Source organism: Symphalangus syndactylus, chromosome 3, assembly GCF_028878055.3.
Source record: "Symphalangus syndactylus isolate Jambi chromosome 3, NHGRI_mSymSyn1-v2.1_pri, whole genome shotgun sequence".
In the NCBI taxonomy this organism is placed as follows: domain Eukaryota; kingdom Metazoa; phylum Chordata; class Mammalia; order Primates; family Hylobatidae; genus Symphalangus; species Symphalangus syndactylus.
In genome coordinates, this window is record NC_072425.2 from 120,216,245 (window position 1) to 120,232,426 (window position 16,182).

Sequence of the window (16,182 nt, forward strand, 5' to 3'; positions counted from 1 at the left end):
ATTAGACTTTTCTAGCAGAGAGTAACTGTGAAGATGGGTGCTGTGTGTGCCTTATTCACTGTTGTATCCATGGCACAGTTTCTAATAGGCACTCAATATTTGTTGAATGAATGAATTTGTGGTAGATAGTTATTCTGCTGTCAGCTCAAATTTAGCATATTTAGAATTGACTTTATCTTCTTTCCCAAAACAGATCTTTTTCCTGACTTCTATCAGTTTGTGTCTTCCAGGCTTCAAACCTGCAAGAAGTCTTTGATGATTCTTTCTTTCTTCCTGGCTGTGAGGAAATGTCTAAAGTATTCTCCCTAGATAAAATGGGGAAGATACTTGAAAGTAGGCATTGAGGATGCACAGAACATTTGTTGAGCACCTTTTCTTGCCAGTAGTAGTCCTAGGGATGTAAAGATGACTTAGTTTATTTTCACTGAATGTTCGCAGTCTAATGAGGGGCTGAGTCATATAAATAAACTATTAATGCAGTGTAATAAATGTAGCAATAACAGTATGTCTAACTTACAGAGATACACAGAGGAGGAGTAAATAACTTTGTTGTATATGGTAGTTGTTAAGGAGGAGGTAAAGTTTGATGAGTTTTGAAAAATTAATAGAAATTCACCAAGTAGCTGGAGGTGAGAGAATGTCTTCTTAGATAAAGGGAATAGCATGTACAAGTTATGGACATGTTTGTGGAAGATGCTTTTTATAATATTGGAGTAGAAGTGGGGATAGGTAAGTTTGAAAGCAAGAAATTCCTTTTTTTAAAAAAATAAAGATGTTAAGTAATCAAGATCAGAGTAAGAGTAATGGCTCTGTCCATAGAGAGGAAGGGACAGGCTTTTTACTGGTTGGTTGTATATTGAAGAGAGATACTTTGATTTGTTCAGTGACTTCTTGGACATAAATTGTTTTAATGGTTCCCAGCATGAAAAAATTGGTCTTACCTAGACCTGTGAGCACCTTGGAATTGCAACCATCATATTTAAAGGTTAGGTTTGTTTTTATTGAATTCTTGTGTTCAGCAGGGCTTTTTAGCCTTTTTTTTTTTGGGGGGGGGCCATCTGTTGAAGCCTATGAACCCTTCTTAGAATATATATATATATATATTTCTTTCTTTTTTTTTTTTCTTTTGAGATGGAGTCTCGCTTTGTTGCCCAGGTTGTAGTGCAGTGGCACGATCTCAGCTCACTGCAACCTCTGCCTCTGCCTCCTTGGTTCAAGTGATTCTTCTGCCTTAGCCTCCCGAGTAGCTGGGACTACAAGCATGTGCCAACATGCTTGGCCAATTTTTATATTTTTTGTAGAGACGGGGTTTCGCCATATTAGCCAGGCTGGTCTTGAACTCCTGACCTCGTGATCTGCCCCCCACCCCAGCCTCTGAAAGTGCTGGGATTATAGGCATGAGGCACTGTGCCTGACTGGAATAATGTTTTTAAGTGCATAAAATATAATACAAAGATAACGAAGTCAATTATATTGAAATCCAGTTCCATCTACACGTAGAAGTTGGTATTCCTCTGAGTCTAAGGAGACTGAAAAATTTATAACATGGTTATATATTTAAGGCAGTAGAAAGATTGTTTACTGTATTTTCTTTTTCAGGTGCGAGCCAAATTTACCGTTGATGATTATAGTCATTATTTCTTTACTCCTTGCATTCTTACCCAATGGGTTCTTGGCTTATTTAGATATGATTTAGAAGGAGGTGAGTTTTGCTAGTGTGTATCTTGTGTGTGTGTGTGTGTGTGTGTGTGTGTGCACATTTATTCTCTAGATTGTATTTGTAATACATAAGTTAAATGAGTATTATATCACAAATTATATTATTAAATAGAAATATTTTTATTAAAATTATTATATTTCTTCTTCCAAACTATGTATGATTGTCGCTATTAAAACTTCCTTTTGGGAAAAATATTTGAGGCAAAGCATATTTAGTATACTTTCTGGAATTATTTTTGTTGAACAACTAGAGATGATAGTATTTAATGTCATCTTTAAGTAATCACAAACATGTATCAACTTATTAACAAAATGAATTTTAACTTCTTTTCCTTTCTTCCATTTATCTGATGCCAAAATTATGGTATGTAGATGCCTGCTATTTCTTTCTAATTTTATGTTAAACAGATTATTTAAAAATAATTATATTACAATTAAATAAGATTTTTCTTTTCTAGGATCTTCAAACCATCCACTAGATTATGTGTTAGAAATTGTAGCATATGAAGCATGGCGCTTATTTCGTGACAAAATTGTTGGTGCAAAGGAACTTCATTTATTTGACATCATTTTAACATCAGTGTTTCAAGGAGATTGGGGCTCAGACATATTAGACAATATGTCAGGTAATGTAATAGAACTTATGCAAATATATAACTATTACAAGGATTTCAGAAATATTTTTCTTACCCATAGCATGATTTTATAGGTCTAAACAAATAACAACTTTGAATAATTTTAATATTATTTTTCCATAAGGTACAGCTCAGTCTTTTTTGCTGGATTTCAGTAATCATGTTTCAAACAAAATATAATGGCAATAATTTTTTTCCTAGAAAAAAGTTCAGGCCATACTGTTTTACATTGGCAATGCAAGATTATTTTAATAAAAGGTTTTTTTTGAAAAAGTTACATGTATATAAAACATGAAGATCATTGGGAAAATTCATATTTGATTGTCATGACCTTTTGCCTAAGAGCAATGGCCATTCTTATTCCTGTCACTACCTATAATGTCACTAGCATAGAACTTACATATGCTTGTTTCCATCTTCATCTATTGTTATTGTAAAGAAAGCATAACACCAGTCAAAGCTGCTATGTTGCATTTGCAGCTATTACTGTTTAATAACCAATTTGCATTTTGAAAACTATTGTGGGAGTAATGTATGTAATATGAAAGTCATCCTTGTGAGAAGGCCTTTCGTTAAAAGAAGATTGCAATATGGAAATATTTCCTAATAAAACTGCTGTCAGGCCACAAAATGTGCTTATTTTTTCAGAGGATAAAGCTAGGCTTCAAAAATATTTTATATAATAAATATAGTTTATACAATTACTTTTAATGGCAAAACCACAATTACTTCTGCACCAACATATACATTTAGTATATTGTACATTTCTAGATTTGATACTGGCCTGAGAGCCATGAGTACCTATCCTAAAGGGAACTTTGAGAGTGGGAAAGATGTTTAGATTGACAGAAGGAATTTTTTAGGTGCTCCTGAGTTTTTGAATCAGGAAATGCGTTCAAGAGAAACTTCAAGAAGGATGAAATGCTGAGAGAAGCCTGATCATATTAATGGTTCAGAGTTTGCTTGACTTGGAGTGAGGGTTTATGTCATTATGACCTGTGGCTTGCATGGCTTAGTGTGGAGAGGCTTAGGTTCTTAAATGGTGCTTTCTTTCTCAGTCTGAAAATTGAGTCAGTAGTGTCTCTTTTTGCAAAGAAAGTGGCATATCCTTTGGGCATAAGATAGTATTGGCACCTAATTGGGTGTCTGAATCCTCTGAAGAGTTTGGTGTCTTTCACAGTCTCTTGTCTAAGACTCAATAAATAAAATATATCTTTTTTTGTTATTTTTCTCTTCAGTGAAGGGTTTTCTTTTTCTTTTCTTTTTTCTTTTTTTCTTTTTCTTTCTTTCTTTTTTTTTTTTTTTGAGAGAGGTTTCATTCTTGTTGCCCAGGCTGGAATGCAATGGTGCGATCTCGGCCCACCACAACCTCCGTCTCCCAGGTTCAACTGATTTTCCTGCCTCAGCCTCCTGAGTAGCTGGTATTACAGGCATGTGCCATCACGTCCGACTAATTTTGTATTTTTTTTTTAGTAGAGACGGGGCGTCTCCATGTTGGTCAGGCTGGTCTCAAACTCCTAAACTCAGGTGATCTGCCCGCCTTGGCCTCCCAAAGTGCCGGGATTAGCTGTAAGCCACCACACCCACCAGGTTTTCTTTTTTAAAAATACAGGTTTGACATACGTTAGATCTAGGCATATAGGATTTTCACATATTGAAAGATTAGCTTATTAAGAAAAATTTAATCTTGGAGACATAAAAATAAATTAGATACATTCTTGGCCTTAAGAAGATTGTAATCTAATGACAGAAACAGATATAAAAATCTTTGCTTACAATGATAACTATTGCTAGTGTGGTTAGATGCCACAAATGTTTGTGGAAGTAGATGGTTAAAATGATAATTACAATGGAGTATGGAATGTTTTATAATTAATGTAACTTTTCTGACTATGTTTGAGATAAATGCTGGATAGTAGGGTTGTAGAAGAGGTGGAGACTATATTCTGCTTCGAGGAAGTTACTTGGAACCTTTTTTTTAAGGCTGGTCAATTGAAGCAGTGGGAGTAAAACTTTTTTAAATTCAATTTTTTATTTTTGAGATAATTACAGATTCACATGCAGTTATGAAAAATTAATACAGAGAGAACACATCTATCTTTTACCTGGTTTCCCTCAATGGTAATATCTGGCCAAATTATAGCACATCATCACAACCAGGATATTGACATTAATACAGTTTAGATACAGAACAGTTATAGCACCACAGGATCTATAATGTTAACCTTTTGTAGCCATACTCACTTCTCTCCCATCTCCTGGAAACCACTAATCTGTTGTTTCTTTAATTTTGTCATTTCAAGAAAGTTATCTTGACTCAACCTGTTTCTCTGGAGATACATGCTGATTGTTTTGTCTTGATAGTTAATTTCTTTTTATTGCTTTTTATTCCATCATATGAATATACCACTCTTTCTTTAACCCTTTATCTACTGAAAGACATCTGGGTTTGTTTTCAGTTTTTGGCTATTAGGAATGAAGCTGCTATGAATATTCTTGTATAGGTTTTTGTGTGAACATACATTTTTGTTTTCTGTAATAAATGCTCAGGAGTGCAATTGCAGGATTATGTGGTACTTGCATGCTTACTTTTTTAAGCAACTAACAGGCTGTTTTTTATAGGGGTATTGTTCCTCATCATTGGCAGCATTTGGTGTTGTTACTATTTTGTATTTTAGCCATTCATGTAAGTGTATATAGATATGTCATTGTGGCTTTAATTTGCATTTTGCTAAGGGCTAGTGAACTTGAATGTCTTTTTGTGTAATATTTGCTGTCTGTATATCCTCTTTGGTGGATTGTCTTCATTTCTTTTATCCATTTTCTAATCAGATTTTTTTTTTTTTTTTGAGACAGAGCCTCACTCTGTTTCCCAGGCTGGAGTGCAGTGGTGCAATCTCTGCTCACTGCAACTTCTACCTCCTGGGCTCAAGCGATTCTTCTGCCTCAGCCTCCCGAGTAGCTGGGATTACAGGTGTGCACCACCTCGCCCAGCTAATTTTTGTATTTTTAGTAGAGACGCGGTTTCATCGTGTTGGGTAGGCTGGTTTTGAACTCCTGACCTGAAATCATCCACCTGCCTTGGCCTCGCAAAGTGCTGGATTATAGGCGTGGGCCACTGCAGCCAGCAGTTGGTTTGTTACTGTTGAGTTTTGAGAATATGTGTATATATTGCTGGATATATGGTTTGCAAATATATTCTCCCTCTCAGTAGGCTTGTCTCTTCATCCCCTTAACAGGGTCTTTCACAGATAAAAAGTTTTTATATAATTTTGTAAAGCCTAACCTATCATTTTTCATTGTAAGGATCTGTTGATGTCAAGTTTAAGGAGTCTGTCTAGTTGTAGATCTTGAAGATTTTCTCCTAAGTTTTCCTTAAAAGTTTATAGTTTTATGTTTTACATTTGAGTCAGCGGTCCATTGTGAGTCAATTTCTGTATAGTGAATGAGACTTAGGTCAAGGTTTATTTTTCTGCCTATGAATGTTTATTTACTCCAGCATCGTTTGTTGAAAAGGCTATCTTTCTGCCTGAATTGCTTTTGCAGCTTTGTCAAAAATTGGTAACATGGGTCTATTTCTGGGTTCTCCATTGATGTATGTATCTGTCCTTCCGCCAGTACCACACTGTCTTGATTAGCTACTATATAAGTTGTGAAATTGGTTTAGACTGATTCTTCCTACTTTAGACTTCTTTCTCAAAATTGTTTTAGCTATTTCTGTTTCTTGGTCTTTTCATATAGATTTTAGAATAATCTTTTCTGAATCCATAAATAATGTTGCTGAGATTCTCATAGGAATCGCTTAAATCAGTATATTGGTTTGGGGAGAATTGACATCTTTTCTCTGTTGAGTCTTCCCATTTTCTTCATTTATCTAATCCCTCTATTTATTTAGATCTTTGCTTTCTTTCATTAGTGTTGTGTAGTTTTTAGCATTCAAGTATTATACATGTTAAGTTAGATTTATACCTAACTTATACCTAAGTTTTAAATTTGTTAAAACAATTGTAAGTGCTCAAACTGTGTTTTAAAGGATGAATATAGTAAGCGAAGGATATTCCAGACAAGGGAAAAACAATGTGCAAAGAAACAGAGGCTTGAGAAAACTAGAGTATATAGTGTAGAGAGAGAGAGAACATTCAAGCAATCAGTGAAGCCGGATTGTAGAGGGCCATCACTAGGAGTTTGGTGTTTTGTTTTGTTTTGTTTTAGGAAGTGGAAAGCTATATGTGGTATTGCAGTGGTGTGGCACAATCAGGTTTTGTTTTTGTATGTGTTATGCTAGTTAGTAGTGAGGATGTACTTGAGGAGGCAGAAACTTATAGCAGGGATACAAGGTAAGAGCCTACTGCAATAGTCCAAGTGAGAAATGATGAGATTTGAGGATAATAGTTCAGTTTTGTACATGTGCTTTGAATATTTGCAATCTTTCTTCATGTCTTTTGGAAATCTACATAGAGTTGATCATTTATGAGGGTAGGAATCATGTTTGTCTTACTCAATACTTATCTCAGGCAGAAAGTACCTTGTTTAAACACAGGTGCTCAATAGGTAAGTATTGAGCCAATGAATGCATGAATTATATGTCTGTTAAGCAATTGGAAATACAGGACTAGCCCAGAACATAGGAGTTTTGCCTAAAGATAAGTAGTAGGTGAGTTTTTGGTATATAAATTGTTGATAATTTAACTGACAAAAAAAGATTAAATGATTCGGGGAGAATTTTGGAATTAAAAGACTAGAAGGCTGAAATTGGACCCCAGGGAGTATCAGTATATAAGGGACAAAGCAGAAAACTGAAAGGGACTGGTAGTTTTGGTGGGATAAGTAGGGTTATATAAATGCAAGTGCAAAAGAAGAGATGCACAAAGGTCATGTTGGGATAATGATTGCAAAGAAGATTTAGATTTGGAGATTATGACTGTATTATTGTTCCCAAATAAGAGTTTTAGTATAGTAGCCTGTACAGATAGAAAATAATGTAAAAAATGTGATGGTGAAAGTAGGGAGAACATGAGGTAGCTTGGGTCTAGGGAAGGTAGGGTTGTTATTTTAGGGGAGTGTAGAACTGAGCATGTGACAAGGATGCTTGGTGGAACAGTCTCCCAGAAGAGTTGGGAAGGAAAAAGTTCAATAGAATGGGGAATAGACTTTCTTTGTATGGTAACAGGAACATTGCTATAGGTAGATTTAAGGGAAGTTTGGGGGATTTTTGTTTTCTAATTAAAATTTGGTCAGTTTTTTTTTTTAAACATTAGGGCTCTTTTTGGTATAATACATCCATGTGCTTTCTCAAGGAGAGTTTTGAGATTGTTTTATTTGCTAATTTTATGTGAACTATTTTTTTTCCAATTATATTAGCTGTTTATTATTGTTATGATTATTATACTTTAAGTTTTAGGGTACATGTGCACAATGTGCAGGTTTGTTACATATGTATCCATGTGCCATGTTGGTGTGCTGCACCCGTTAACTCGTCATTTAGCATTAGGTATATCTCCTAATGCTGTCCCTCCCCCCTCCCCCGGGATCTAGAACTAGAAATACCATTTGACCCAGCCATCCCATTACTGGGTATATACCCAAAGGACTATAAATCATGCTTCTATAAAGACACATGCACACGTATGTTTATTGCGGCACTATTCACAATAGCAAAGACTTGGAACCAACCCAAATGTCCAACAGTGAACTATTTTTAACTTACAAATTTTATGTAGATTCTGAAGAAGAAGAAGGAAAATGGGACAAACTGAGAATAGACAGTGGGGAGTAGTAGGAGAAAGGTAGAAGGAATCCAGTTCATTTCAGGAGAAAGAAGTAAGGGGGCAGAGTATAGACTAGTGGTGCCATCAGTCACTTTTCAGGTAGAGTTTGATATTGCAATTGAAGGTCTTTGTATTTCTTTTCTATTTATTTATTTTTTTGAGATAGATCTCACTCTCTTGCCCAGGCTGGAGTGCAGTGGTGCAATCATGGCTCATGGCAGCCTTAAACTCCTGGGCTCAAGTGATCCTCTTGCCTTAGCTTCCCACGTAGCTAGGACCACAGGTGCGTGCCACCACACCTGGCTAATTTTTAAATTTTTTATAGAGATGGAGTCTTGCTATGTTGCCTAAGCTGGCCTTGACCTCCTGGGCTGAAGTAATCCTCCTGCCTTGGCCTCCAAAAGTGCTGATATTATAGGCATGGGCCACCTTGCCTGTCTCAATCATTGAATTTCACCTGATTTTATTGACCTTACAATGTACACTTTAAAGTATTTTGCCTTTGCCCTTCTGGAGATGATCTTATTTGGATTATTAACTTAAAAATTGTTTAGTAAGCAATGTATTTGTTGAACTCTCATTACAAGTAATGCATATAAAACAAAAATATCATTTATTTCCACAGATAGTTTCTATGTTACATGGGGAGCTCGGCATAATTCAGGAGCAAGGGCAGCCCCAGGACAACCATTACCTCCACATGGAAAACCACTTGGAAAACTAAACTCTACTGATCTCAAGGATGTTATTAAAAAGGTATAATATGAATCACTAATTGGAACTGGGATTTGGTCATTATAGTCTTTTAAAAATATTTATTGTAAAGATTTAGAGGGCATGAATATGATAGATTGTAGAATAGGCAAAGCTGGTTCTTATCTTTTGGAATTTAGTCCATTGTGGCAGATGTAACGAGATGCACCTGTACTTACATAGATATGTGTAAAATTGCTAAGATACATTTTGGGCAAAGGTATGTTGGAAATATTAATGAGATTTAATATTAATCAGGAAATTACTCTGGAGCAGTGGTTGTCAAACTTTAGAGAGCGTTAGAGTCAGGTAGAGATTAGAAAATATGCAGATTCCTGGGTCTCATCCTCTTAAGTGTCAGATTCATTAGGTGACCCAGGTAGTCCAGATGTCTAACAGGCTCCCAGATGATGCTGATGCTGCTGGTCCACTGAAACTTTGAGTAGTGCTATCCTAGAGAGTTTCTCTTTTAAAGTTTAGTTATAATCAAGAAGAAGAAACAGTATTGCAAATGATTGCTTTAAAATTTAATATTTATATTGAATGTTAGTGTGGATTTTATATTAGGAAACGTTTTTTCATGGTCTGGTAAACTGATTCGCCTGGAATGGATGTTGCAAAGTTTTGAAGCATTGAAAATTGTTAAGTATATAAAGTCTAATTTTCCTTTCTCCTTTCCTGCACTCTATCAGGTAGTCCCTGGCAGAGCATGGTACCTGTGTTAGCTTTCGATTCATTCCCAAGCAATGCGAAAGAACATTCACCAAAGAGTTTTTAGGCACTAGGTTTCTAGAGTTTGGGGATTTTTTTCATGGTCTATGCACACTGATTCATAACAACTAATAAAATTTGATCAATTTTAAAGTTTTATAATTAACCTGCTATCTCATGCTGCTTTTTACTAGTGTAGCAGTGACCAAAAGTAACTGATTTTCATGGACCCTTGAACTTGTTTGACATGAGTTTTTCATTAGAGAGTGCCAATTTATTTATCCAGGATTATCGGACATATAAAATATTGAGTGTGAGATGATATGTAGTCACTTTACCTTTTTTCTTGAATGTATCAAAAATATAGTATTTTAACCTAGGTAAGTAACATTTTTATTATGTAATTAGGGCTTATATTAACTGTAAAATATTCTGATTTTTTTAAAAGGGTCTTATTCATTATGGACGAGATAACCAGAATTTAGACATTTTACTTTTCCGTGAAGTCTTGGAGTATATGTCTAGGATAGATAGAGTGCTGAGTTTCCCTGGAGGTTCACTTCTGTTAGCAGGACGCAGTGGTGTAGGTCGTCGGACCATCACTTCTTTAGTCAGTCACATGCATGGAGCGGTCCTGTTTTCTCCAAAGATTTCCAGAGGATATGAACTGAAGCAGTTCAAAAATGATCTCAAACATGTGAGTTGCCCACTCTCTTTTGCTCTATTTGGTTTTAAATTACATTGGTTATTATTCTAAACATCTTTAAAGACCTTTAGTTCTCTGTTATACAATATAATCTTTATTTTAATTTAGATTATTTTTTCCATGATTATTAGAAAATTATATTTTTATCTATAGACAGGAAAGAGAATACCATTAGAATTTCTAGGACCCAGATACTCCAGGTTATGGAATGTTAGACAGACATGAATGATAAACAGAAGGATGGAATTTACATAGGAAATATATGGGTAGAGATAAAAATGATCTACTTGTTTTAATTTTAATGGCCTAGCTGTAAAATAATTAGTATTTACTTAGGGGTTGGATTTACTTTCCAAATTATATGGCTAAAGTTTGATTTTTAATTATTAAAATGGAAATAAATGAATAAATAAACATACGATACTGGCATACTTTACATACAAATACAAAATGTTAATTTTTAACTGTACCAAAAATACTTAAAGGGCACTAAAAAATATTTTCTTATTTTGCAGGTGCTGCAACTTGCAGGAATTGAAGCACAACAGGTAGTTTTACTTCTTGAGGATTACCAGTTTGTACATCCTACATTTTTGGAGATGATCAATAGCCTTTTGTCTTCAGGCAAGTGAACAGTTTCTTTTCAAAGAAAATAAAAATAATGACATAAAAATTATCCAAGTAGGCCAGGCGCGGTGGCTCACACCTGTAATCCCAGCACTTTGGGAGGCCGAGGCGGGCGGATCACGAGGTCAGGAGATGGAGACCATCCTGGCTAACACAGTGAAACCCCGCCTCTACTAAAAATACAAAAAATTAGCTGGGCGAGGTGGTGGGCGCCTGTAGTCCCAGCTACTCAGGAGGCTGAGGCAGGAGAATGGCGTGAACCCCACAGGGGGCGGAGCCTGCAGTGAGCCGAGATCACGCCACTGCACTCCAACCTGGGTGACAGTGAGACTCTGTCTCAAAAAAAAAAAAAAAAAAAAAAAAAATTATCCAAGTAAAATTATCTTGTGCAGAATTTACTTTGTTTTGGAGAACTTTTGGCATAGTTCTTACTTAGGAGACATGGTGTTAAACATGTTCATGGCAGGAGAATTGAGAGACTCCATTTTTATAAAACCAATAATTTAAGACATATAAAAATTGTTAATATTGAGTATTGGTGAATATTCAGAAAAAATGACTTTTACATATACTTTTGCTGGTTTCTGTTATAACCCTTGGGAAAATTATCATCTAGGACTTATTAAAAGCTGTGCCATACTCTTTGATGTACCATTCTATTGTCTGTTGGAATTTAACCCACAGAAATAAAAGAAGTAGTATGTAAGAAAATAGGTAGTATAATTTATAATCACAAACATTTGATAGAACCTTCCTATCAGTAGTGGCATGGTTGTATAACTATATAATAGTATGGCCTTAGTATGGATATATGAATATACATATACTCCAGATATATGAAATTCCACATAATTCTACAGATTATTGCCCACATTTCATGTGTCTGGAATATAGTTGCATTCATTAACCTGGAAAAATGCACATTCTCCTTCTTCAGTTGGATATTACGAATCAAGTAGTAAGTAATCTTGTTTGTTTGTTTGTTTATTTATTTATTTTGAGGCAGAGTCTTGCTCTGTTGCCAGGCTGGAGTGCAGTGACACGATCTTGGCTCACTGCAACCTCCCCCTCCCAGGTTCAAGTGATTCTCCTGCCTCAGCCTCCTGAGTAGCTGGAATTACAGGCATGCGCCACCATGCCTGGCTAATTTTTGTAATTTTAGTAGAAACAGGGTTTCACCATGTTGGCCAGGATGGTCTCGAACTCCTGACTTCAGGTGATCCTCCCACCTTGGCCTCCCAAAGTGCTGGGATTACAGATGTGAGCCACCGCGTCTGGCCAGTAATCTTGTTTTTTAAAAGAAGAAATTAAAATTATTTTTAAGGAAAAAAGGAACTTATACATACTTTAAGTATGCATCTGTATAATAGAAAAATACCACTTGAAAGAGGACTATCTTAATACAAATACTCTCTAGAAATTTATGGCTAAGTGGGCTTCCTATGTATCTGGAATTCTATGGATTGTAGAGATATTTATTGTTTTATGTTTTCAAGATTTCTATGGTTCGAAAATCATTACTCGCATTTTGCCTCTGAGATAGGTTTGAGTCTTGTTTTTCCTCTGAGATATAACGTGAAGCATTGTCCATTTATATTCCTCGGCATTTCTCACCCCTAATTGCACGTTAGAATCACTAGGATAATTAAAAACAACAACAACAACAACAACGACTAAAAACGAATTCTTTGCTACTACCCTAAATCCATTAAATTAAAATCTCTGGGGTATGGTGGGAGTATCATTTGGCTATTGTGACTCCCTAATTGAGTCTCTGCAACCCAGACTAAGAACTGTTGCTACTCTTCTGCTGTGGCTCTGTACCCAGCAAATTGTGGTACTCTCCTGTTGTCTGTGGTACCTGACCTTTTTGGTGTTTTCCTGGGGAGGATGCTTGCGAATTCCTATATTTCTTCCTTTTTTTTTGAAGAATTTATGAAGTTTGTTAGAATCTTTCTATGAGTAATCACTGTTAGTGATTGGGAAGAAGTAGCTTAGTTTTAAACTTGGATCAAGAGTGTTTTGTTATTTAAGTACAAAATAAACCTTAAAAACTAGTTTCAATTGTATGGATGATATCACTGTGGGGATCAAAGGACAAAGTTATATGAACTCATTTTCAACTCAGTTTGTAATAAATACTTGCTTTGTATCATGCTAGTGCTCTGAGGAGAAATTTTCTTCAGAATTTAATGGCTTTGGTTAAATAAAACATTTAATTTATAATATGTAATATTTAAACATTAGTGCCCAGATGAGAAATACAGACCAGGATGCTCTAATTAGACAAGTGGTAGATCCATTTCTGTTAAAGAGTTGAGGGATAATGGCTTAGTGAAAGTAGTAGTACTTGAGTGGACTTAAAGCGTTCCATCTTTTGATATTTAAGGAATACATTCCTGCGTATTGCTTTGGTTGTCACTAGATGGAGACATTGTTCATTTTGGCTGACAAGAGACCAGAAACACAGATTTTTTTTTTTTTTTAAAGCAAACATTCAGATAAGCACTAACCCAATAATCATTATTTTAAGACAAATTGGTCTTTATTATCAAGATATAATTGTAAAAATGACAAGTCAAATTTTGGCATTTTATTTTCAGAGGAAGTATTCAGTAGGCTTGGTTTCTTTTTTCTATTTCAAATTCTTATTCCCTAATGTGTATAATATATAGGTAGAGCTGGCATTTTTTGCCAAATTTAAGGAATCAAAAATATCTTGGTATGTCTAAAATTTAAAGAAAAACAACTGCAGATTTATGTGTGCATGTGTTCAATTATGTACAAACTTGTGGGGTGGGGGTGGTCTAATGCCTCTTAGTTGAACCTAAAGAAAAGTAGGGATCAGACTTTGATGGGCCCTATATGAATGCATTATTTTGGATGTGTAGCAAAGGACTTTTCACTTAATGTTATAGTTTCTTGTGAATTGTAAACATATTGGCTAAACAAATATTTATTAAATGCCTCTTATATGCAGGGCCAAGTTTTAAATACTATTATAATTCGTAGAAGTGAACAAGATGTGCTCCAGGCCCTTTATCTTTGAGTCTGTCTTTAAGACTAAAGTTGTAGTCTTAATCAACTTTGATTTGCCTTTCATCGTTCTATTCATCATCATGATTTGGCCTGCATAGTAGCAGGCCACGGACCAGTTCTGATTTCTAGTACAAGTTCATCTGTTCATTCATTCATTTATGTAAAACATATTTTTGTTCTAGATACTTAGGTAAGAGTATTCTAGGGTTAAATGTTGAACATTATCCAATATTTGTCCTTAGGAATTTAGAGTCTAATTGGAGATAAGAAGGAAGTAATTCATTATTAAATGATGTGATAAGTGCTAAAAATTGATATATTTGAATAGTATGTGAAAGAGAAAGAGTCTTTAATTAGCATATGGGCAGTCAAGAAAGGCTCATGGGCATAGCAGTTAGGGAAGTAGCATGTTGAAGGATAAGAATTTATTGGGTATCATGATAGGGGGCAGAGGATGACTGTAGGTATACATTCCAAGAGGAGAGAATATTTTATTATATTTATGGAAAACAAGTTTATTGAGGCTAGAGTACAAGGTCTTATGGAGGAAGATGGAAAAAGAACCTGTAGAGAGATGGCTAGTGTATGACTATTTTGAGTGGTTTGCTTAGGTGTTTGAATTTTATCAAATGATGGCTATAGATAAAGATTTGTGAGTCACTTAGAGGTAATAAAGTTTGTGTATTTTTGGAAAGAAAGATTGAATAAGAGCAGATTTTTAAATACAAAAATTGAAAAAGCATTATTTATTAAAATGTTTTCAATTAGTCTAATATTTTTCTGTAGGTGAAGTTCCTGGACTCTATACTCTTGAAGAATTAGAGCCCTTGCTGTTAGCACTTAAAGATCAAGCTTCACAAGATGGTTTTTTTGGACCAGTCTTCAATTACTTCACATATAGTAAGTGACATAGAATTCATTAATCAAATCAAACTGGTTTGTATGAAATATATACCATTTAATTTGCCTTATTTTCTCATTAGATTGCAAAGGTATCTTAAGTCTTTTTTCTGGAGCTTTTAGAAAGTAACACATAACTAGTGGATAGGCTAGCCTATAATAAAAACACTTGTATTAGTCTGTTTTTACACTACTAATAAAGACCTGACGCTGAGCAATTTACAAAAGAAAGAGGTTTATTGGACTCAGTTTCACATGGCTGGGGAGGCGTCACAATCATGGTGAAAGGCAAGGAGGAGCAAGTCATATCTTACATGGATGGCAGCAAGCAAAGAGAGGGCTTGTGCAGAGAAACTCCTGTTTTTAAAACCATGAGATCTCATGAGAGCCATTCACTATCATGAGAATAGCATGGGAAAGACCCGCCCCGCTCCATGATTCAATCATCTCCCACCAGGTTCCTCCCACAACTCGTGGAGATTATGGGAGCTACAAAATGAGATTTGAGTAGGGACACAGAGCCAAACCATATCAATACATCAGCAAAATTTTAGCAAACAGGAATGATGAAAGTATGGTAATGTTCTTTGGAATATTTACCTTGCCTCTGTTTCATGTGGTGAAATTAGTGCTACTTTAGTACCTCCTGTCTTAAAGAAATATTGAACCATTTAGATTGTGCCAGACTTAATAGTTTTAAAAAACTAGCCTTTTATTCATAAACAGTTTTATATGCACTGTAGAAATCCAAAATTGAAATAAGTAAAAAGTGAGGCAATAATCACATCACCCAGACATTATGACACTTACATTTTTTGTGGACATTTTTCAGAGTCTTTTTTCTTAACATGCACATACACAAATTTCTAAATGTTCTTTTAACTAAAATAAAAATCATAACATAATATTGTTTTATATTGTGCTCATTTTAAGAAACAGCTCCTACTATTTCATTTGAGAAAATTTTGATTTTTTTAACCCAGACCACGTATAGATTGCCTGATTCTATTATTATTCTTATCTATTTCTTAGGAATTCAGCAAAACTTGCATATTGTCTTGATAATGGATTCTGCAAATTCAAACTTCATGATAAACTGTGAGAGTAATCCAGCTTTGCATAAGAAATGCCAGGTGTTGTGGATGGAGGGTTGGTCCGATAGCAGTATGAAGAAAGTAAGTTTAACAAATATTAAAAAATTTAAAAGCACATTTTATTTTTGAAGTTATTGATTTTCACAACTTCTCTTTGGTGTTGGTTATAACATCACCTTAATTATGGCACCGAACGTCTCTTATGTTTGGAAATGTCTGTTTTCCTCATA

The 16,182-nt window shown here is 35.0% G+C and overlaps 1 protein-coding gene across 3 annotated transcripts in view; it reads left to right on the forward strand.

Annotated features, from left to right (window-relative positions):
• The window catches only part of DYNC2H1 (dynein cytoplasmic 2 heavy chain 1), a 380,304-nt gene that overhangs the window by 91,029 nt on the left and 273,093 nt on the right, over positions 1-16,182 (forward strand). For 2 of the 3 annotated variants that reach the window (XM_055272928.2, XM_055272929.2), the window contains exons 46-52: positions 1,600-1,702; positions 2,178-2,345; positions 8,748-8,878; positions 10,035-10,283; positions 10,808-10,916; positions 14,745-14,858; positions 15,891-16,033. In XM_055272928.2, the coding sequence (XP_055128903.1) occupies positions 1,600-1,702; positions 2,178-2,345; positions 8,748-8,878; positions 10,035-10,283; positions 10,808-10,916; positions 14,745-14,858; positions 15,891-16,033 (1,017 nt within the window). The remainder of the gene's footprint in view (positions 1-1,599; positions 1,703-2,177; positions 2,346-8,747; positions 8,879-10,034; positions 10,284-10,807; positions 10,917-14,744; positions 14,859-15,890; positions 16,034-16,182) is intronic. The other variant, XM_055272930.2, reaches the window with a different exon arrangement.